This window comes from Mus caroli, unplaced genomic scaffold (genome assembly GCF_978045245.1).
Source record: "Mus caroli unplaced genomic scaffold, Mus_caroli_1 scaffold_11, whole genome shotgun sequence".
Classification (NCBI taxonomy): domain Eukaryota; kingdom Metazoa; phylum Chordata; class Mammalia; order Rodentia; family Muridae; genus Mus; species Mus caroli.
In genome coordinates, this window is record NW_028227266.1 from 112,565,598 (window position 1) to 112,587,119 (window position 21,522).

Consider the following 21,522-nt stretch of genomic DNA (forward strand, 5'->3'; position numbering starts at 1 on the left):
AACTTCCGGGGCTGGAGAGATGGCTCAGCGGGTAAGAGCACCCGACTGCTCTTCCAAAGGGCCGGAGTTCAAATCCCAGCAACCACATGGTGGCTCACAACCATCCCTAACGAGATCTGACTCCCTCTTCTGGAATGTCTGAAGACAGCTACAGTGTACTTACATATAATCAATAAATAAATGTTTAAAAAAAAAAAAAGAACCTAACGTCCACCTAGGTGCTTGGACACATGCCTTTAATTCCAGTGCTGTAGGAGGCAGGGGCAGGTGTATCTCTGAGTTCAAGACCAGGAAGGGCTACAGAGTGATTTCAAGGCCAGCTAGGGACACACTGTCTCAAAACAAAACAAACAAAATCCAGACTTCAGGTTATTCATAGGTGTTAGTGTGGTACAAATGTAGAAGGCTGTCTTCTCACCTGATAACAGTAGCACTGGTGTTCGATATCATTTCTTTTTACATATATTAGGATGCATTAGAAATATATAATTCAAAACCAATGTTTATTTTTATATTTCCTAATGTATTAATTTTTCAGGTACACATACCATACTTCATGACTCAGTACAAATAAATATTGTATCAAGCATATGAGGTGCAATATTTCATTTTAAATGGAAAAGAGAGCAGACAGTTTGGGAGAGGTAGAACTTAAGAAGCATTATAACACTTAATACAATTGAGATGTGGGTTGCTCCTGTGTGTTTCCTGTCGTCCTCAATATGGATTGCAGCAGAATCGTTCCTACATTTCACAGCTGTACATTCATCCTAGCCCGATAGATCCGCAGATTTGGCAATTTTGAGGAATAATTCGCATAGCCTTTGTGTTGTCATTGTCAGTAAATTTAATTATTTGTAGGCTTACTTTTAAATGACTTCATCCTATAGCAAGATATTAATCAACTTTTTTTTTTTTGGCAGTCGAGTTGAACTGAAAAGATTATGTGAAATTTTCACAAGAATGTTTGCAGATCCTCATGGAAAGGTATGTTTTAATATTCAAAATTACTTATTTCTATGTGGTATCAAAAAAGTATAGTAATAAAAAACCTCTAAGCCGTTGGTATTGGTATTTTCAAACATTTCAGTTGTTTTGTATGGTGCACAGTTTTGAAATTGTTCTTTTTATCCATCCATTCAAGCTTCTTTAAAGGAAGGTTGAGGGGTGCAGCTATAATCCTAACTCTTACGACTTAGACTAAGAAGGCTGTGCAGGCTGGATGGATGCTGAGTAGAATCTGAATTTATAGCACTAGAAACAGACATTTAAAATGCTAGCTGTGGGCCTGTCAGCAGTGGCACGCGCCTTTAGTCCCAGCACTCCAGAGGGAGGGGCAGGCGGGTCTCGGAGCATTTCCTGCCTCTGAGCATCTTCTTTCCTGCTAAGATAGAAGGAGCTCTCACCTTGAAACACTTGCTCACTACAGACATGCACATCCCATCTCTTGTGATATTGAACTTGTAGACGTCTCAACCCCTACTGCTGTGACCCTTTAATACAGTTCCTGATGTTGTGGTGATCCCAGCTGTGAAGTTATTTCATTGCTATGTCTGAAGTGTCATATTGCTAATTATGAATCTTAATGTACTTATGTGTGTTTTCTGATGGTCTTAGACAACCCTATGACAGGATTATCTCCTCACCAAAGGGGTCTCGACCCACAGGTTGAGAAATGCTGCCCTGTGCTATACGGTCTCATCTACTTGGCTTTTCAGGAGGTTCTTACAAATTCCAGTTGGCTGTTTGACACGTTTTGTTTTATTCTGCTTTATTTTGAATCTGTTCTGTGTTTGGAGGTACTTTTCCTTTCATTTAAGAAACATGGGTGCGGGCTGGAGAGATGGTTCAGTGGCTAAGAGAACTGACTGTTCTTCCAGAGGTCCTGAGTTCAATTCCCAGCACCCACATGATGACTCACCGCCATCTGTAATGGGATCTGATGCCCTCTTCTGGTGTGTCTGAAGACAGCTACAGTGTACATAAAATAAATATGTAAACATAAAATAATTAAATCTTTTTTTAAAAAAAAAAAGAAACAAACAGGTGGCTAGGATAGGAAAACTAGCATTTTCTTCTGTTTGGAATCCCTCCTTTTCTTGTGCCTATATCTTTTGGTCTGGTTCTCACACCCTATCTCTGCCTGTTTTGCTGATACTGTTGTTTAGAGAATTGTACCTAAATCCTCCTTCCACTTTATAGTTTGTTTATTATTTGAAGTGTGTCTCTGTGTGTGTGTGTCTGTGTGTGTGTGTGTGTTTGTCTGTGTGTTACTATGTAGACTACTTGGCCTGGAATCTTTTATATAAACCAAGTTGCCCTTGAACTCAGAACTCATCGAAATCCACCTGCCTCTGCCTCTCAGGTATTGAGATTAAAGGCACGGGCCACTACATAATACCTAATGTAATTATATTGTAACTGTGAAAGTGTATTATTTAAAAATTACAGAGGAAATTTGCATAGTTATAGAGGCAAATGTTTGCAAATATTTCCAGCATGTGATTGTTTAAAGCACAGATGCAAAATTCTTAAGATGAAGAGGTTGGCTCTGTCTTTAGCCTTTCCCATTCCCCCTCCTGTGTGAGACTACTACCATTTGACTACTCAACTTAGGAATTTGCATTCCTGTAACAATACCACTCCTTTTAATTCTGCCTCTGAATGTCTCTCCATTCTTACTGCTATTCAAGGTACAATCATCTTTTGCCAATTGTGCGCATACACGCATGCACTTATACACACCATACACGCATGCACTTATACACACCATACACGCATGCACACACCTTCTATACCTAAATTATCTGATATAACGTGCCTAACCATCTTAATTTTAAAACCCTTAAGAAATGTCCAACCAAATGTCCAATTTTGTCATTTGGTTTATATTCCCTGTAATACTCAGGTTCTCTAGAGGAACAGAACTGATAGAATGATTCTGTGTTAAAACGGGATTTGTTAAAGTGGTTTACCAGCTGTAATCCAGCTAGTCCATAAGTAGCTGTCTCTGACAGGAAGGCCAAGAATGAGGTATTTGTTCAGTCCTGGAGGCTGGGTGTCTTGGTTTGTGTTGGAACCTGAAGAAGTGTGTTCATCTGCCAGTGAAGGATAGATGGACTTGCCAGAGAGAGAGAGAAAGAAAGGGCAAGCAGACAAAAAGCAAGCTTCTTTCTACTATGTCAATTTATGTAGGTTGCCACCAGAAGGTGTGGCGTAGACTTAGGGCAGGTCCTCTGACCTCAAATGATGCAGTGAGGAGAAGTCTCTCCCAGGTGCCCAGCTACTGAGGTTCCATGCACGGCCAAGGAGGCCGTCTAGACCAACCACACGCCTCTTCACTATTGCCCAGAATCCTACTTCCTTCCCTAACTCTGCTGCAGTTTTCCTTAAAGCTTGAAACGTACCATGTGGAACAGTTCTTGTTCTTTCCTGAGCCACATCCTTAGGGTTCTGTATAAGTAATACATCTCCCTCAAGTCTGAGTTAGGTGGCCATTCTGGATTGAAATGCTTTATCTATTATTCAGATTTTTTGTAAGGTCACAGGATAGAAATTGTGTAAAGTCCCACAAAGGTGCATGGGAGATACCATTTGTCATGGCATGGATGGTGAATTGCCCCATGTGGTTTTTAGATTTAGATCAGTGTTTCAGTCTGTCTGTGAGCATTAGACACTAGGCAGCTGGCCTGAGGGGTGCAGGTTGTCGAAGCTTTTGTCTGACTTGAGTGAGACCACTTGTTGTCTCCAGCAGAAACGGCATACTTCACCAACAGGGCCGGCTAGGACCGTTCATTTCAGTGCCCAGGGCATTTCCCTTAATATGTTTAGACAAAGGTTTTGTGACCAGCCAAGATAGAGACATTCCAGACAGGAAGGGCTAGGAAAAAACCTTTCCTTGGTATAGCTGAAGTGGACGCAGGACTTTCCCTGAAGCTCATATAGTTTAGTACAGTTTGCAAGTGGAGATCACTTGATGTCTGTCTATAGTTTGATAAATTCACCTTGTTAATTCATGTATCACCTCACCCCACCACCCCACCCCCGGCCCCAGCATCTATCATGGGTTGGTTCCAGGACAATCTGCCGATACTAAAATCTTGTTTAGAGGTGATTAAAGAAAAAATAAGTATGCATGTGTTGAATAAAAAGGCAGTTTCTTCCCAGAAATGTTTTCAGTCCACGTTAGGTTGGCTCCTCCAATAATGGAATCTGCAAATATAGAGAGATACAGTGAGAGGATAAGTGCTCTGAGTGTGGCATACTTATGAATATAGAATATAGACCATAAGACACCAAGTGTTATCACTTACAACACATTAATAGCAAATATAGATAGTAGTGTGTATTCTAAATAATTCTATATGAAGTACTTTTTAGTAATGTCTCCCTTTGTTTACACAACAGTTTATAATAGGATCCAAATTATATAAGATTTTGATGATGATTCAGTTAAAATATGTAAAGTTTTTAGATTAGAGCTCTTCTATGGTTCTTACCACAGAAGTTCTAGAACATCAAATGTAAGAATTTCTTTAAAATAAATGTTTTTAGAGACTGCCTTTCCAATTCTGTTTTTGTGAGTGGAATGTTTACATGTGTGGTTTTCCTAGTGTGTGTGTGTGTCTGTGTATGTGTGTGTTTGTGTCTGTGTTTTGTGTGTACTTACGTACAGGTGTTTATGTGTGTTTGTGTCTGTGTATGTAATGTGTGTATGTACTTATGAATGTGTGTGTCTGCTTGTGTGCTTTCTTGTGTATAGGTGAATATGGCTTTGTTCATGCAGAGGTGCCGGAAGAGGGTATCTGGTGTCCCCGTTTGTGTACACCTTATTTCTTTAAAGCAGAGCATCTTCCTAAATCTGTAGTTTGCATATTTCAGCTAGGCTGGTAGCCAGTAAGTCCTGAAGATTCACCTGTCTTCCCCAACCCCCGACAGCAGTGGAATTACAGTGTAAGCAAGACCACAGCTTGTTATATGAGTGCTGGGATCAGAATTCAGGTCCTCATAGTGAGCTACTCTCTGACCCCCAAGTTTTCATTTTTACTGCTGTGAATCCATTTTATGCCTTCCAACTCCCTAATATATGTGATACCATGTACTGAAACTTGCTTAACCATGTGGTTTCAGCATTTGATATTCATAAAGGAATTCTTTAATTAAAAAAAAAGTACATCTGCACTCAGCTGCACGTACTGGCAACTGTTTTTGAATTGGGCCTTTGAGCCTTGGATTGCTGTAGAAATCTCCCTGTCATTGCTGAACCAGGACCCAGTTCAGTATTATTAGGTCATTATCTCTGGTCTTCTGACAAGCATTGTAGCCAGATCAGGGAGTGAGCTCCTTAATAGTCTTAGAGCAGGAGATGGTAACACTCTTACCTACGGAAGCTAAAGTGTGATGAGAATACTTGGTTTTACTTGCATACAGTACAAAACTTCACAGAAGTCATGCCACTTTTGAAGGTGCTGCGAGAAGATGAGAAAATAGCTTTAGATACTATGGTTTAGAACCAAATGTTGACACTGTTGATAAATGGAAACAAGTTTCTCTTAACCTTTTTTTTTTTTTTTCTAAAAGTTAATCCACAGGATAGTGGATTGTGCCACAAAAAAGTATTTGTAATGGGTTGGGTGTGGAAGTCCAGGCCTTTAATTCTGGTACCTCTGAGGCAGAGGCAGATCGATCTCTGAGAGTTCGAGGACCACCTGATCTACATGGTGAGTTCTAGGACAGCCAGGGCTACATAATGAGACTTTGTCAAAGAAACAAATAAATAAATAAGAAAGATTTGTGGGCAAAAAAAAAAAAGAAAGAAAAAGAAAAGGAACTCCTCCCCCCGCCCCCCTTTTAAATTTCCTTGCCAAGGAAATGAATGAAGCCTGCAGAGAAATCACGTGCCTTTCTCCTATGTTGTACATGGAACTCTTGTTTTAAAAATACTTTGAGATTTTTCAAAAAACTTTGAAAAACATTTGTAGCTACTTTTATTTTCTTCGGTGTTTTTCTCCCATACAGGAACTTTGCATTGATGGCGACTAATTTGTGTGTTTTTCTTTTTTTTCTTTTTTCCTTTTTGCATGCTGTCCCCTGTGTTGGAACTCTCAATAGAGAGTAAGTTGGTTCAATATTTGTTGAAAAGCTAACTTTACTGCATGACTGTGGAATTAACCCATTTTCTCTGTTTTCTCTCCTTAAGAGTCCGTGCAGTGTTGGACCCTTTGCAATCCACGAAATGCTATTCGCAGTTACGCAGGCTGTCATTCTGTTTGGAGATGTGCTTTTAATCTACTAATTGATCTAATTTGATTATGTTCTTCTGTTTCACATTTGATGGCTGGCACACCTAAAATAAAGCAGGCTTCCATGAAAAGAGGCTGCCTCAATTGTAAGAACCCAGATACATGTTTCTTTCCTGAAGAATTCCACTTTTGTGACATATCAAATTGATCCATTGGAGGCTTCAAATAATTCCCAATTCTCAAGATTATTTAAAAACAAAAAAACAAAAACCCCTACTACCCCAATGTGCTTTCCGATGTTTAATATCATTCAGTAAAAGTAAACATAAACAGTGGTTATGGACCATTAATTTTAAACTTCATCTTGTGAAATATAATTTTTATTCCTCCTAGTATATTAACATATACATATCTCCTTTGCTCATTGGTGAAGAAAGGAGAGAATATTGATTGACTTCTGAAATGAATTCTTTGTGGTAGTAGATTTTGTATCATTTTCAATATATTATGACTATGGTTATACAAACACATGGATATTTGCACATACATATAGATATATGCACACATATAGTTATATGCATGTGTGTATATAAACACATATGGTTAGTATGTACCATTGGGATTTCATACTTTTTTTTCAAATAGTACAGTTTTATATGTAGTAGACTGTAAGTCATAGCTCTGTATTTTAATTATACTACTTAACATTTTATATGACCAAAAGAAATTTCTATCTGGGACATTCAGAGAAGTCTTCTGGAAGAAAAGTTAAGCTCTTGGGAGAAGTGTGAATGTAGATTGTGCAGTTACTTTGAGTCAAGAGGCTTGCCATGAATTTGAGGCGGAAGGCCAGGGCATCGTAGGAAGCAGAGTTTTGTGAGATGTCTATGGAAGGGGATGCAGAGTGTACCTCGCCAGATGCTCCAAGGCCAGTTTGGAGATGCACAGAACTACCTGGGAGTATATAATGATTTTATTTCTGACAAAGTGTCATTCCAGTAATAGTAAGAAAAAGCCATGAGCATTACAGTTGCTGGTTTCACAGAACACAGCATCTTAAGAAAATAACTAAAGTGTTAGGTGTTTTGCCCCCCCCCCCCCCTTAGCCAAGTTTCAAGTGTTAAAGCTTAGTTCTAATTCTAAATAGAGGAAGCTTCATTGCTAACATAAGTGGCAAATCCTAGAGTTCATTACAACTATATTAAGGAAATGCCAGAAATACTGGGAATGAAGCAATTCAAATTAGCTCTTATTTAGGAGATTATTGACTATTTTATAATAATAAACTATATAAAAACAACTAAAAATAGCATGGTTTTAGTCACCTGTTCTGGTTTTGATTTCTCTCAGTCTAATATGACTGTGACTATTTATTTATTTATGGAAAAAAGTTTATTTAGGACGGGGGGGCGTCAAGAGAGTAGTAGAGGCAGAGAGAGAGAGAGAGAGAGAGAGAAAGGGAGAGAGAGAAAGAGAAAGGGAGAAAGAGAAAGAAAGAAAGAAAAAAAGGAAGGAAGGAAAGAAGGAAGAGAATAGGATTAAAGGAGAAGAGGCCAGCCATGAGCACGTGGAGAGGGGGCGGGCAGGGAACAGGGAGGGAGCGGGAAAGAGAAGGCAATAGCAAGATAGAGCAAGCATGACTGTGACTCTTAAGAATGTTTTCCTTTTACTTAAAAGTCAGTCTTCCTATATGGTACTGATTTCTTACAAGAAATAAAACTTTGTCAAGGGTCACTTTTCCAAAATATTTTAATGAGACGTCACATATGAGTGTTAGTTTATCTTTCTCTTTTCTTTTTTTCACCTTATGTAATCCTGGTATGTTTAATCTTGGAGTCAGGTATAACATTCATCAGTATAAGTCAGGCATGATGGCTCACACCTTTAATCCCAGCATTCAGGAGGCAGAGGCAGAAGGATCTCTGAGTTCTCTGAGGCCAGCCTGGTCTACAGAGCCAGTACCTGAATAACCAGCGCTACACAGAGAAACCCCGTTTCGAGAAACAAAATATAAAATAAAATTACTGGTACAGAAACAGTTAGAAATTCTGATTTAACTGAATTTTAAATACATTCTTTTATTCTCAATTAATTTCATTATATAAATGGTTTTTGTTACTTCAGGCTATTTTAAATTACTTTTGGGGCAGTTTTAATAAATAATAAGTCTCATACTAAAATGTTGATGTAATTTGTCATTTTGAGAAACCTGAGGATTTCTCATCAGCGTATTATTATAATACATTTTTCTACTTTTTTGTTTACTCTAAGTACGATAATTTTCTAATTTGCTCAGTACCATTTTCAAAAAGCTGAGTGTCCTCAAAAATATACATAGAAGCCCATCCATTTCTTAGGAAATGAGTCTCAGTTTCACTAGCTTAAGCTGTGGCATTGTTGATAACATTAGGTGTGCCAGCCATTATGGGCAGTTTCCTTACCAAGTGGTGCTGCATGGACTAGCTAATTGTCAGACTTCTGCAGAAGTTGGTGACAGCGCAGGTGCACTCTTGCATCACAGAGTCCAGTGAAAAGCAAGAGCGAGGGTTTTTTTCCGCTTGGCTGCCAATCGCTGTGCCTCAGATTCCTTTTTTCCTATCTATTTCTGTTTTGAACTGAGCATAGAGGTCAATATTTCCTCTTTCTTCTTCCCACTTCTCTTGGTTATCAACTACAGGTGTTCAGCATGTTCTTGGAGACTCTAGTAGATTTCATACAAGTCCACAAAGATGATCTTCAAGATTGGTTGTTTGTTCTGCTGACACAGCTGCTGAAAAAAATGGGTGCTGATTTGCTTGGCTCTGTTCAGGCAAAAGTTCAGAAAGCCCTTGATATTACAAGGTATGTTTTCTGTATGTATTTCAAGTTTAGCTGATGATAATCATGAATATTTAATCCCTGGGTTGAAGTGTTATTGATACTGGTTTGAGAAATATTAGCTTGTCTTAAGTAAAATATAAACTGATATGGTCCCAGCACTTGAGAGATAGAGACTGTAGGATCCAGAGTTCAAGGTCATATTCGACTATGGGGTGAGGTGAAGGCCAGCATTCAGGAAACTGCCTCAAAACAACAGCAGTAAAGATATAGCTAGAAATCTGAGCCTGGTGATGCATGTCTTTAATCCCATCATTTGGGAGGCAAAGGGAAGCAGATCTCTGTAAGCTTGAGACTGCCCTGCTCTACATAGTGAGTTCCAGGACAGCCATAGCTGTGAAGCTATATAGTATGACCCAGTCTCAAAAATAAGAGAAATGGCTCAGTGGTTTAAAGCACTGACTACTCTTCCAGAGGTACTGAGTTCAATTCCCAGCACCCACGTGATGACTCACAGCCATCTGTAATGGGATCTGATGCCCTCTTCTGGTGTGTCTGAAGACAGCTACAGTGTATTTATATAAACAAATCTTAAAAAATTAAAAATAAAAATAAGGGACTAGAGTAACTGCTCAGTGGTTAAGAACATTGACTGAGCTTCCAGAAGTCCAGGGTTCAATTCCCAGCACCTACATGGCAGCTCACAAATGTCTAGAACTGTATGGGAACTAATTTCCTCTTCTGATATGCAACTATACATGCAAACAAAACACCCATATACACAAAATAAATCTCTTTCAAAAATAAATTAAACATGTGTGTTTAAACATGTGTATGGGGCAGGTGTGATGCTCCTTACCTACAGTCTAGCATATAGGAGTCAGAAGGATCAGGAGTGTAAGGGCAGCTTGGGTTACAAAGAGAGACCCTCTTTCAAAAAGGAAACAAGACTAAGCAAAAAGTTGTAGTTAGATCCAGGTACAGTGGTAAGGTCCTTTACTGGGACACTGAGGCAGGAGGATTGTTTGAGGCTATGACATTGAGGCAAGCTTAGGAACAATAATAAAAACTCATCTCAAAGACAGCAAAGGCTGGGCAGTGGTGGCGCACGCCTTTAATCCCAGCACTTGGGAGGCAGAGGCAAGCATATTTCTGAGTTCGAGGCCAGCCTGGTCTACAGAGTGAGTTCCAAGACAGCCAGTGCTACACAGAGAAACCCTATCTCGAAAAAAAACAAAAACAAACAAAAGAGACAGCAAAGGTGCATCTGATAAAAGGCATTGGCCTTCAAGACCTGAGACCTGGGTTTGATTCTTCACAACCTAAAGATAGAGAACCAGCTCCCCCAAGTGCACTGTAGCACACACACACCCACACACAGAGATAAATAAATACAAAGGAGAAAAGGGTGTTTGTGTGTTTGTTTTGAGACAGGGTTTCTCTATATAGTCTTGGCTGTGAACTCTGTAGACCGGCCTGGCCCCGAACTCAAAGAGGTCCACCTGCCTTTCTGTCTCCCAAGTGCTGAGACTAAAAGTGTATGCCATCACTGCCCAGCTGAAGAAAATTTAATGTGCAATCATGTCTTCACCTTTTGGATAAAAACACCTAACTGTAAATGTATGTGTGGGTTGAGCTGAGGTTTAATTTTATGTGAAATTAAACACTATTCCTAAATGTTAGAGAATGTTTTCTCATTCCATTGGCTCTCCGGAGCCTCCGTGCAGAAGGTTTTACACCAAAGGTGGGTTTCCACTTCCTTGTGCTCATTGTAAAGGGACTCAGTTCACACACCCACATATGAAGTTTAAGTGAATCTGCAGTTCAGATTTTTGTTGGTAGTGGTTTTTGGGGGGGACAGAGTGTAATGATGATGTAGCCCTGGCTGTGCTGGAACTCACTAAGTAGACCAGTGTGGCCTCAAACTCACAGAGATCTGCCTGCCTCTGCCTCCTGACTGTTGAGATTAAATGTATGCACCAGCACACTCAGCTGAAATTCAGATCTGAAGGAGAAGAAATACGTCGGAAATTACTGAACTTTCATTTTCCCTAGGTGGTTTTGTTTGCTTTGTTTTGTTTTTTTCTATTTTGTGTATATGTGTGTGAGCTGTTCCTGAGGAGGGCAGAAGAGGACATTGGATCCTGTGGAGCTGGAGGTAGAGGTGGTTGTGAGCTGCCCATAGGTGTTAGGAACCAGGCTCAGTTTTACTGTAAGGAACAGTCTGTGTGCTTTTAACCACTGAGCCCCTGTCCAGCCCCAGAAGTGTGAACTGATACTGAGTACATGTTTCTGATTAAGTACGTATTGGAGACAAGCAAGAATCACTTACCCAGTGTTATTTCTTAACTCTTTGCTGACTGTAAGTTGAGATGCCTTTACTCTTGAGCTGTGTGCTTCATCGACTGCCGCTTCCGCTCTCAGTTCATACATGCTCTTCCAGTCTTCTGTAGAATCTGTTAAAATGCAGACCTGTCAGCTTCATTTGGTGTGGGGTTGGTTGTTTTCTAACTTTTTTGTTGTTGTTCTTTTCTCAGAGAATCTTTTCCAAATGATCTTCAGTTTAATATCCTAATGAGATTTACAGTTGACCAGACCCAAACGCCAAGCTTGAAGGTAAATCTTTGATTTCTTCTGGAAATATTGCAACGAACTGAAGTATTTTATTAATAAAGTTAGGATAATATTTATATTTTTGTCACAGAAGAAACTGTTCGATCAGTGGGTTTTGTTTTTATAAACTTTCAGATAGTTGCGCCAGCACTGCGGGACCAGCTTCACTCTTTTTGGAGCTCAAAGGTTTTTTTTGGTTTTTATTTTAGCCTGCATTATTTCTTTTCATAACTCTCTGCAGCGTTTCTGATAATGTTGTATGCGTTGATGTCAATACTAACCTTCCTAAGTCTTTTACACATGCACATACTTGATTTCAAATGTTCCCCAGAGGCTTCACCCATCCTTCGGAAAAATTTCTGGGTAATCACATTTTAAAAGCATCAAAAAATATGGCTATCTAACCCTATGCTGGCAAAACAGAGTTACTTTGTAAAATCTTCTTTAATCTTATGTTTGTGATTTCCAAGTCTTTTTTTCTCTTAGTTATAGTTTTTGGAGACTGATAAATTATTTGGGTCACACATAGCATTGCCTAAGTTCTTAGTGACATACATACATACATACATGTATACACACACACACACACACACACGTATGTATGTATGCCCTGGGATATGGCTTAATTGATGGAGTGCTTGCCTAGCATGCACACGGCCCTACCAAAATGTTTTTCCGTGAGCTGGTCCATTGCGATTAAAATCAGGAGATGGGGAGCTCACTGCTGGTACAGGCCTTGGGGTTTCTGCTTTGTTCTGCACAGATGGGCTCTACAAGCCTCACACCCCAGATGGATTTTCCTTTTACATCTTGGGATGCAGTTATGCCTCGGAATCACAATTATGTTTCTAACAAGGTTGACATGCACCCAACGCAGTGGCATTTTCTCAGAGCCACTATATAAAAGGGACCTTCTGGGTGTTTTGTTTTGTTGTTTTTGTTTTGAAAAGTGACATGCAGAATAAGGTTTTATTTAATACTAATGCATATTGTAGCTCATACTATATCCAAGGCATTTCTGGAAATAGAAAACATAGACTCTTTTATCATTATTACATATAATAATTGATTAACTAAATGGTAATAAAGGATTTCATATAGTTATCTGGTAGATATTCAGTAGCTGCTGAAAATATAAGGGAAGGAGTTTTGTAAATGAAGCCTGAAGCAATCTTTAGAAACAGAAGTCATGTGGAGTGGTGTAGGCTTGTGATCCCGCCATAGGAGGCACTGAGGCAGGTAGATCATCAGTTATTTGTCAGTATGGGTTACACAGAGAGTTCCAGGATACCTGAGCTGTGAAGCATGACTCAAGACACAGACGATAGGAGGGGCAGACTGAACTTGAAAACCTAAAGAAAAAGACAAGGAAGGAGAACAATAGGGATGTGGGAAGCTGGTGAGGGAAAAAGGAGCTTCCTGTGGGCCTGGAATCAGATGCTTTGTAATGTGCTGTAATGTGCGTGTAAGTCCAGTCAGTAGCAAAGCTATGGGAGCCATCTTTGTTACACGTTTAGACAACAGGAATAAGTTACACTGCTGCCATACTTCATGCCCAGGTGAGAACCTCATGAAGGTGGCTGACAGGATTAATTGTAAAGAACATTTTCAAAGTGGAAGTGCTGAAGAGCTGGCTCAGCACTTAACATTCAGGGGACTGGAGTTGGTCTTCCAGTAGCCAAGTCAGGAAGTTCCCAAAAGCCTGAACTTCAGCTTAAGGGGTCCACTGTCCTCGTCCACACCTGCACATGCAAGGCATACATTCACACAGACCCACATGCATACATGCAGATAAAAACTTGTTTAAACCATAAGAAGGGAAAGTTATGGAAAGATGGCTTAGTAGTTCAGAGCAATCGTCTCACAACCATAGCAACCAGAGCTTGGATCTGAGCAGCCAGTAACAAGCGAGCAACGGCTCCAATGAGTCCAGTACCCTTCCTCTTTGGGGTTCTTTTGCACGCACGCGCACACGCAAGCACGCGCAAACACACACACACATGAGCACATATATTCACATAGAAGCACATATACAAAATGCTGTCAAGTTTTTACCAAGTTACTGAGTGTGGTGTGCATACACCTTTAATTCCAGCCCTCAGGAGGCAGAGGCCAGGGACCAGCTTGCTCTATGTAACAAGTTCCAAAAGAGCAAGGACTGCATACAGAGACCCTGTCTCCAGCTAATAATAATGGTAGTAACTATAAAATTAAAAATAAGTTAAAGAAGTAAATCTTTTTTAAAGAAAGAAAATAGCAGTAGACTAAATAACAATGCAGAGTGATTTAAATTTTAATTAAATTAACGTGTATTTGTTAAATGCATGTGATTTTTTTCTGAATATTTTTTCCAGATCGACAAATATGCTGAAACATAAACCTTTGCAACTATATTATTTTGTTCTTTGAAATGGAATGTACAGTTGCACCATTGGTTACAGATTGCATGGCTTTGTGAGATGTCCTACTAAAATGGGAATGTTGCAGTGGTTATGTTTCTGTGGTTGCTTCCTTACTATAGTTAAAATCACTTTTTTATGGAAACTTTCTAAAACTGCAGTACTTGCATTGCATGATTATAAATGTCTTTAATCTCAGCACATCAGAAGCAGAGGTAAATGGATCTCTGCGAATTCAATGCCAGCATGGCCTACACAGAGTTCCAAACACCAGGGCTACATATAGTGAGACTCTGACCTCCATAATCTCATACACAAACCTACCCACACATGTAAACACACATTCATATACATAGCACACAGTTAAAAGAAAAAAAAATTTAGAGGTCATTTAAAGTCCTGTGGGTGTACCAGTGCCCGAGTGCTTGCCTGACATTAGCAAAGCCATAGTAGATTTAACCTGCAGCAAACAGGCAAACAGTGATAGTAACAACAACCTTTAAACGTACCGGACCTCAGAGACAGAGGAGGACCTCAGAGACAGACAGAGGAGGACCTCAGAGACAGACAGAGGAGGACCTCAGAGACAGAGGAAGACCTCAGAGATAGACAGAGGAGGACCTCAGAGACAGACAGAGGAGGACCTCAGAGACAGAGGAGGACCTCAGAGACAGACAGAGGAGGACCTCAGAGACAGACAGAGGAGGACCTCAGAGACAGACAGAGGAGGACCTCAGAGACAGAGGAGGACCTCAGAGACAGAGGAGGACCTCAGAGACAGAGGAGGACCTCAGAGACAGAGGAGGGCCTCAGAGACAGAGGAGGGCCTCAGAGACAGAGGAGGGCCTCAGAGACAGAGGAGGGCCTCAGAGACAGAGGAGGACCTCAGAGACAGAGGAGGACCTCAGAGACAGACAGAGGAGGACCTCAGAGACAGACAGAGGAGGACCTCAGAGACAGACAGAGGAGGACCTCAGAGACAGACAGAGGAGGACCTCAGAGACAGACAGAGGAGGACCTCAAAGACAGAGAAGGACCTCAGAAACAGAGGAGGACCTCAGAGACAGACAGAGGAGGACCTCAGAGACAGACAGAGGAGGACCTCAGAGACAGACAGAGGAGGACCTCAGAGACAGAGGAGGACCTCAGAGACAGAGGAGGACCTCAGAGACAGAGGAGGACCTCAGAGACAGAGGAGGGCCTCAGAGACAGAGGAGGGCCTCAGAGACAGAGGAGGACCTCAGAGACAGACAGAGGAGGACCTCAGAGACAGACAGAGGAGGACCTCAGAGACAGACAGAGGAGGATCTCAGAGACAGACAGAGGAGGACCTCAGAGACAGACAGAGGAGGACCTCAGAGACAGACAGAGGAGGACCTCAGAGACAGAGGAGGGCCTCAGAGACAGAGGAGGACCTCAGAGACAGAGGGCCTCAGAGACAGAGGAGGACCTAGGCTCCGTTCCCAGCATGTACATGGCAGCACGCGGCCTCCACAACTACACTTCCAAGGGATGTAACTGCCTTCTGGTGTCCATGAGCACCAGGTATTCATATGGCACATACATGGAGGGAAATGCTCACACACATAAGAGTAATCCATAAAGATAATCGCAGCACTCGGGAGGCAGAGGCAGGCATGTGTCTGAGTTCTAGGCCAGCCTAGTGTGCAAAATAAGTTCCAGGGCAGCCAGGACTACACAAAGAAACCCTGTCTTAGATAAACAAAACAAAACAAAAGTTAAATAAGCAACCCCAGTTGTTTAGAAACTGTAGAGTGTTGGACTATGTGACCAGAAACAATGATTCTCAGCCTGTTTATTTCCACTAGCATATAGGAGAGAAGAGATAGAATTTAATAATTGTTCACTAGAAGAATTAAAAATGGCTGAGCCTAGAAAGAAGCATACATGCCTCAGAAACAGGTCCATTTCCAGCTCTTCAGCTGCCTTTCATGCACTTTACATAAGAGAGTGAATTGGGAGAGCTGGGAATGTATCTCAAGTGGGAGAGTGCTTGGCTAGACTGCACCAGGTCCTCGGTTCTATACCCAACACCTCATACTGTACTCAGTACTCAGGAGGTAGAGTCAACAGAATTAGAGAAGTTCAAGGCCATTCTCAGCTGCACAGTGCATTTGAGCTCAACCTGGCCTAGAGGCCTTACCTTAAATCTAAAGAATGTTATGTTACCCACTGCAATTGCAGACTCGTCGTGCCATATTTCACCCAAAAGAAATGACCATGGAGGACTAGCCATCCATATACTCTGAAAGGAAGCTCAAGGAGATGTTTCCTAGTTTGTTGAGGAGATCTTTAGCACTTGTTCATACTCTGGGAATGGAGTGCTGAAAGTTGTAATACTCATGGACACAGGAATCCTCACTTCATGTCAGGGCAGGCAGTTGTATCATTCCTTGGAGACTTTTTGTAACTGCTGATGCTACACTTGTCAGAATTATTTGTGACATGTTACCTAGTGTCCCGAGTGTCCTTCTCACTGTCCTCTTTTATTGTGCCTTCCTCAACAGGTAAAGGTGGCTATCCTTAAGTACATAGAAACTCTGGCAAAGCAGATGGACCCAAGAGATTTTACAAATTCCAGTGAAACTCGCCTGGCAGTGTCTCGGGTCATCACTTGGACGACAGAGCCCAAAAGCTCTGATGTTCGGAAGGTTTGTTTGAGTGGGATGGAGAAATACTTTAAGTATTTTTTTAAACTGATCTTTTGTTAGCTACAAGCCTTGTGTTTATCGACACCAGTGAGGACTTGACTTTCCCTGTGCCTCGTTCCTATCCTTTCCAGCAGTCCCTACAATACGTAACAATCAATACTTGCCTAAGTGGAGATTGACCTTTTGTTTTGTTTTGCTTTCCAAGTTCTCACTCCTGTGCCAAGTGATTTGCTACTGCCTCCTTTCCTAAAGAAGTTCTGTTCTTAGAGCTAATGTCTGCATTGCTTTTCATGTTCTGGAGTTTTGTCTTAGAGTTTGTTGTCTTGATTTTCATTTTCTTGAGTTATGGTGTTTTGAGACAGTCTTACATATCCTGGGCTAGCCTGGAACTTACTCTAGCAGATGACATTGAAGTCCTGGTCTTCCTGCCTCAACCTCCCAGGTATCAAGAATTCTGCCACATCCATCATGCCTAGCTTGAGCTTTTAAACATGTCTTGTTTAGTATATGTTAATAGTTAGTGTATATGCTGATATTTTTAACATTTCTGCCTAGGGCTTATGGCTAGTATTGTCTATTGACTCAAAAATATGTAAGTTGTTTATGCTAGGAAATTACTCCATTGATAAAGGACGTAAGAACTTGAGTTTATATTCCTAGCACCTACATTATAAAAAATCAGGCATGGTAGCACATGCTGGTAATCTGGGTGCTGGAAAGGTGGCAGATTGAAGACAATTGCTAGGGTTCACTAGCCAGCTAAGCTTTCCTAGTCATTGAACTTCCAGTTCAGTGATGGGTGATCTCAAAAACTAAAGGGGAGTTGGCTTTTTTGTTGTTTTTCCCTTCTGCTGTTTTTATTTTTTAATTATCATACAAAGTAACATGTTTCCATATGGCATTATCATGTGTACTTTGGTTTTGTTAATTTTCCCCTCTTCCCATTCCTCCCCTTACCCCTGTGTTGTCTGCTGCCCATGTATTTTTCACATATTGAGAATGTTTAATTTTAGCATTAAATCGCTGTCCTTTATGGTCATTTATAGGGAAACCTAAAACAGTAATGTATGTTGATGGGATAACCCTGCAATGTTTGTCATGTTACATAGTCCCTTTTTAACTTTAGAAAATAAATGGTAGTTGAAAGGGTTTTATCCTCCCAAAAAGAGAGAAGTTATGAAAGTTAAGGCTTGACCATCACATTTCCTTCTCCATGGGAGAGATTGTTGAACCCTGTGCCTGTGAGCAGAAACATAAGAAGAAACGGACACCGCTGAGCAGCCAGGATGCATCTCACCTACTGTTTGTATGCCTTTGTTCTTTCTAGGCAGCACAGTCAGTGCTGATTTCTTTATTTGAACTCAATACCCCAGAGTTTACAATGTTACTAGGAGCTTTACCAAAAACTTTCCAGGATGGTGCTACTAAACTTCTTCACAATCACCTCCGGAACACTGGCAATGGCACCCAGGTATTTCTTACTCGTTTTGTTGGCTTTGTCTGCTGTTATGGTTGACTTCACAATGGTTGCTTTGCTTTGCATGCAGTTGACTTGATTTAACTATGTGATTTTTACATCTGTATTTGGCAACAGTTTCTGGATGGGATTAAATATTGCCTTGGGAAAAATAGAGTCCCTTGAACCTATGGTGCTTGTATTATAATTTGTGTAGGTTGGGATAGTAGTTAGCAGTCGACAGTTGAAAGGGGAGAGATGCATGTGAGCATTGTGTGTCAGAGGGCACCGGCAGCCTTGGGGTGTGTTAGAACTTTAGTACTTTTGTTCTTATTTGAGCACATCAAGGGCCTCTCATCTCAAGCCAACAAGTAAGGTTGAACAGAATCATACTAAAGCATTGCAGGCTTGGTGGTCTCTGGGTGTCATATGCAGGACTTGGTTCTGAGGAAGTAAAGTGTGACTAAATGTACATCACAGTGAACTATATATATTTATGCATGATTTACATAAGATGCCTAACAGATTGAATGAGAGTTTTAAAGGAGGAGGGGCCTTTGATAGCTAAAAGAATGCAGGTGTACTTGATGTCAAGCTTAAAGTGCTGAGTTCAGGGTTGAACGTGATGTAAGATTTTTGAGTGAGGCAAGACATTTCACAGCTCATTTATACATAACTCAAAGCTGTAGGATGCTGGACTCTGATGGTTACTGAAGACTGGCGGGAGACAGTGACCCCAGGTTGTTTGTCTCATACTGATGGAGTTCTAGATGCGTCTTCTGGAGGGAGCATGCAAAGCAGAAGCAAGCTTTAGTAAAGAGAAGTGCAGAGAAGGACGAGAAGCTCCTGAGATAGAAAAGTTTCCAAGAGAGGAAAAGAGGCACCAGACTTCCTGGTCTAGGGTTTTTATAGGGCTTTGTCAGAGAGTGGACAAGTTTGGGCTGGAGTAATTGCTTTGAGATTGGTTAATTCTCTGAAATATTGTAGACCGAAATAGTGAAGCACCCACATGGTATTTATGTCCTCCCAGCCCAACCAGAAGGATGCTCATGCATTGTACTGCCCACCCAGTGAAACATGGTTGAAGCCCCTCTGTCCTTTCTGACCTCAGGTTTGTTAATGACCTTGGTTGTGTCGTCTTCCAGCTGTTACTCACTTCTCAGAAGTTGTCTGACCTTGCAAGAGAGAGGCAGACAGGTCTTTGTGAGTTTTAGGCCAGCCTGATCTATGTATTGAGTTCCAGGCCAGCTAGGGCTACATGATGAGGCCCTGTCTCCAAAAAGAAAAAAAAAAAAAAAAAAGCTAGTGAAAAGATGTTAATAATTGAGAGACAAAATTGGGTTAAAAACAAATGGGCATGGTGATGCATATCTGTAACCTCAAACTTGCAAGGTGGAGGCCGGAGGATCAGAAGTTCTAGGTCAGTTATGTGAGTCTTGGAGGCAGAAGTAATAGAGAGGAAGGCAGGAAAGGAGATGAGGGAGGAAACTGAAGAGGTAAGTCTCTGAATAAAGACAATTTTCTCCCAGAAACCAGACGTAAGTGCCCAGATGTTTGCAATGCTGAAGTACAAGGATGTTGCTTTCACAGTGTTTTCTCATGACTGCCTCTTCTCTCCAGACCTTGTTGCACTCCCCTGTGCTGACAGTCTTCTTACTCCCTCCCTCAGAGTTCCATGGGGAGTCCTTTGACAAGACCAACACCTCGGTCACCAGCCAACTGGTCCAGTCCTCTTACTTCTCCTACCAACACGTCTCAGAATACATTATCTCCAAGGTCAGATGATTGCCCAATCTCCATTCTTAGAAAAGCAAAGTTAACTATAATCTCAGACTTTCATTTGACTTGAAATGAGCTGATTCAAACAACTGTAAAATTTAACCCTTTAAATGGCAATATATAGGATGAAAGGTATTGTTTTCTTAAAGACTATAGTTACATTTCTCAAATTGCAAATGTGCCTATTTCTTTTTATTACATCACTTAGTATGAATGACAAGTATTAGTTATGGTATTAGATAGCATACTGATGTCCTCCTTGAAAGGTCAGGAGGGACTTGAGCTGTTAGATAGACAAAGCATAAAGAGAAGAAGACTGGGGAAGAGTTCAATCTATCATGAATACATAATGGCATTCCGTATGCTTCTAGGAAAACATGTGACTAAGATATTGCTGCTTAATACACAAAAAAAGAGGTAACACTTTCACACACAGTTCAAGCATGGATATATTTGAGATTAAAATCTCCCATTCCTCTTTTTTTTTTTTTTTTTTAAATTGGGTGTGAGAGTACAGGTCCACATGGGACAAAAGATTCATGTAGCCGTCAGGAGACAGCCTTCAGGAGCGGTTTTCCTTTTTCCACTGGGGGTTCTGGGATGTAGTACAAGTGTCCAGGCTTGCTCAGCAGCAAGCACCTTCACCCAACAGGCCATCTTGTTAGCCCTAGATCAAATTCTTGATTCATTAGTCAGTAGCCACCATGACCCTTTTGGAGGCCTTTTGTAAAATTTCTTACAACATCTATTACAATTAGTAGCCTAAGTTTTGTTATTGGTTATACATCATGACTTGCTTCATGAGATTATCCATTAAAATTACAGAATGTTAAATCAGAGTTTAGGAAAGAAAAATGTATCAGATCTTACCACCGAATCTATGGGTTAATAGATTGGTGACAATTTTGCTGGGTAAATTCTAGCCTTAATTGAATTTAGAGTTTGATTATAGAATTCATCAGGTTAACATTATGTTCATTGTTCATTTATGTACTCTGCCTCATCCATTGAGGTGACGTAGGAAGTGGATGCTCTTGTTGAAAAACCATGCCTACCTGAGTTCAATCCCTAGGTCACCATGCAACGTGAAGGGAGAGAACTAGTCCACAAAGCTTCCTCTGGCCGCCACAGACACACTGTCGTACCCCTCCCCCACCACAAGCATGTACTAGAATACTTTTCTTTTATTTCAAAATCCTCCCTGCCTTTTTTCTTTTAACTTTATCTTTTGTTTTTGAGAATAGGCAGCAACTCTAAGTAGATGAAGTACAGTTAGCTTCTTTTTTCTACTGAGGACTGCAGTAGCTGTTCCTGCTGGCCTCAAACTGGCCATGTGGCAGCTAATGGCTGTTGATCCTCTGCCCCAAACTCCTGAGTGCTAAGAATACTGCCAATCACTAGCAACTACATTTGTTTCTTCTTCAACTAGTGCTTTTATTACTTGTTAATTACAGGGACTGTAAAGCTTTCTATAAAGGGCCAGATGGCAAATATTCTAGGCTTTTAATCCAGGTGGTCTGTGACCTCTCTTCAGTTCTGATCTT

General features: G+C 40.8%; 1 protein-coding gene across 31 annotated transcripts in view; it reads left to right on the forward strand.

The window, feature by feature from the left end:
• The window catches only part of Clasp2 (cytoplasmic linker associated protein 2), a 172,765-nt gene that overhangs the window by 134,916 nt on the left and 16,327 nt on the right, over positions 1–21,522 (forward strand). For 17 of the 31 annotated variants that reach the window (XM_085828103.1, XM_085828107.1, XM_085828111.1 and 14 more), the window contains 6 exons: positions 924–987; positions 8,920–9,083; positions 11,597–11,675; positions 16,600–16,743; positions 18,071–18,214; positions 19,869–19,975. In XM_085828103.1, coding sequence (XP_085684229.1) covers positions 924–987; positions 8,920–9,083; positions 11,597–11,675; positions 16,600–16,743; positions 18,071–18,214; positions 19,869–19,975 — 702 coding nt within the window. Of the gene's footprint in view, positions 1–923; positions 988–8,919; positions 9,084–11,596; positions 11,676–11,807; positions 11,859–16,599; positions 16,744–18,070; positions 18,215–19,868; positions 19,976–21,522 lie in introns of all 31 variants that reach the window. The other 14 variants (XM_085828098.1, XM_085828101.1, XM_085828099.1 and 11 more) reach the window with 1 other exon arrangement.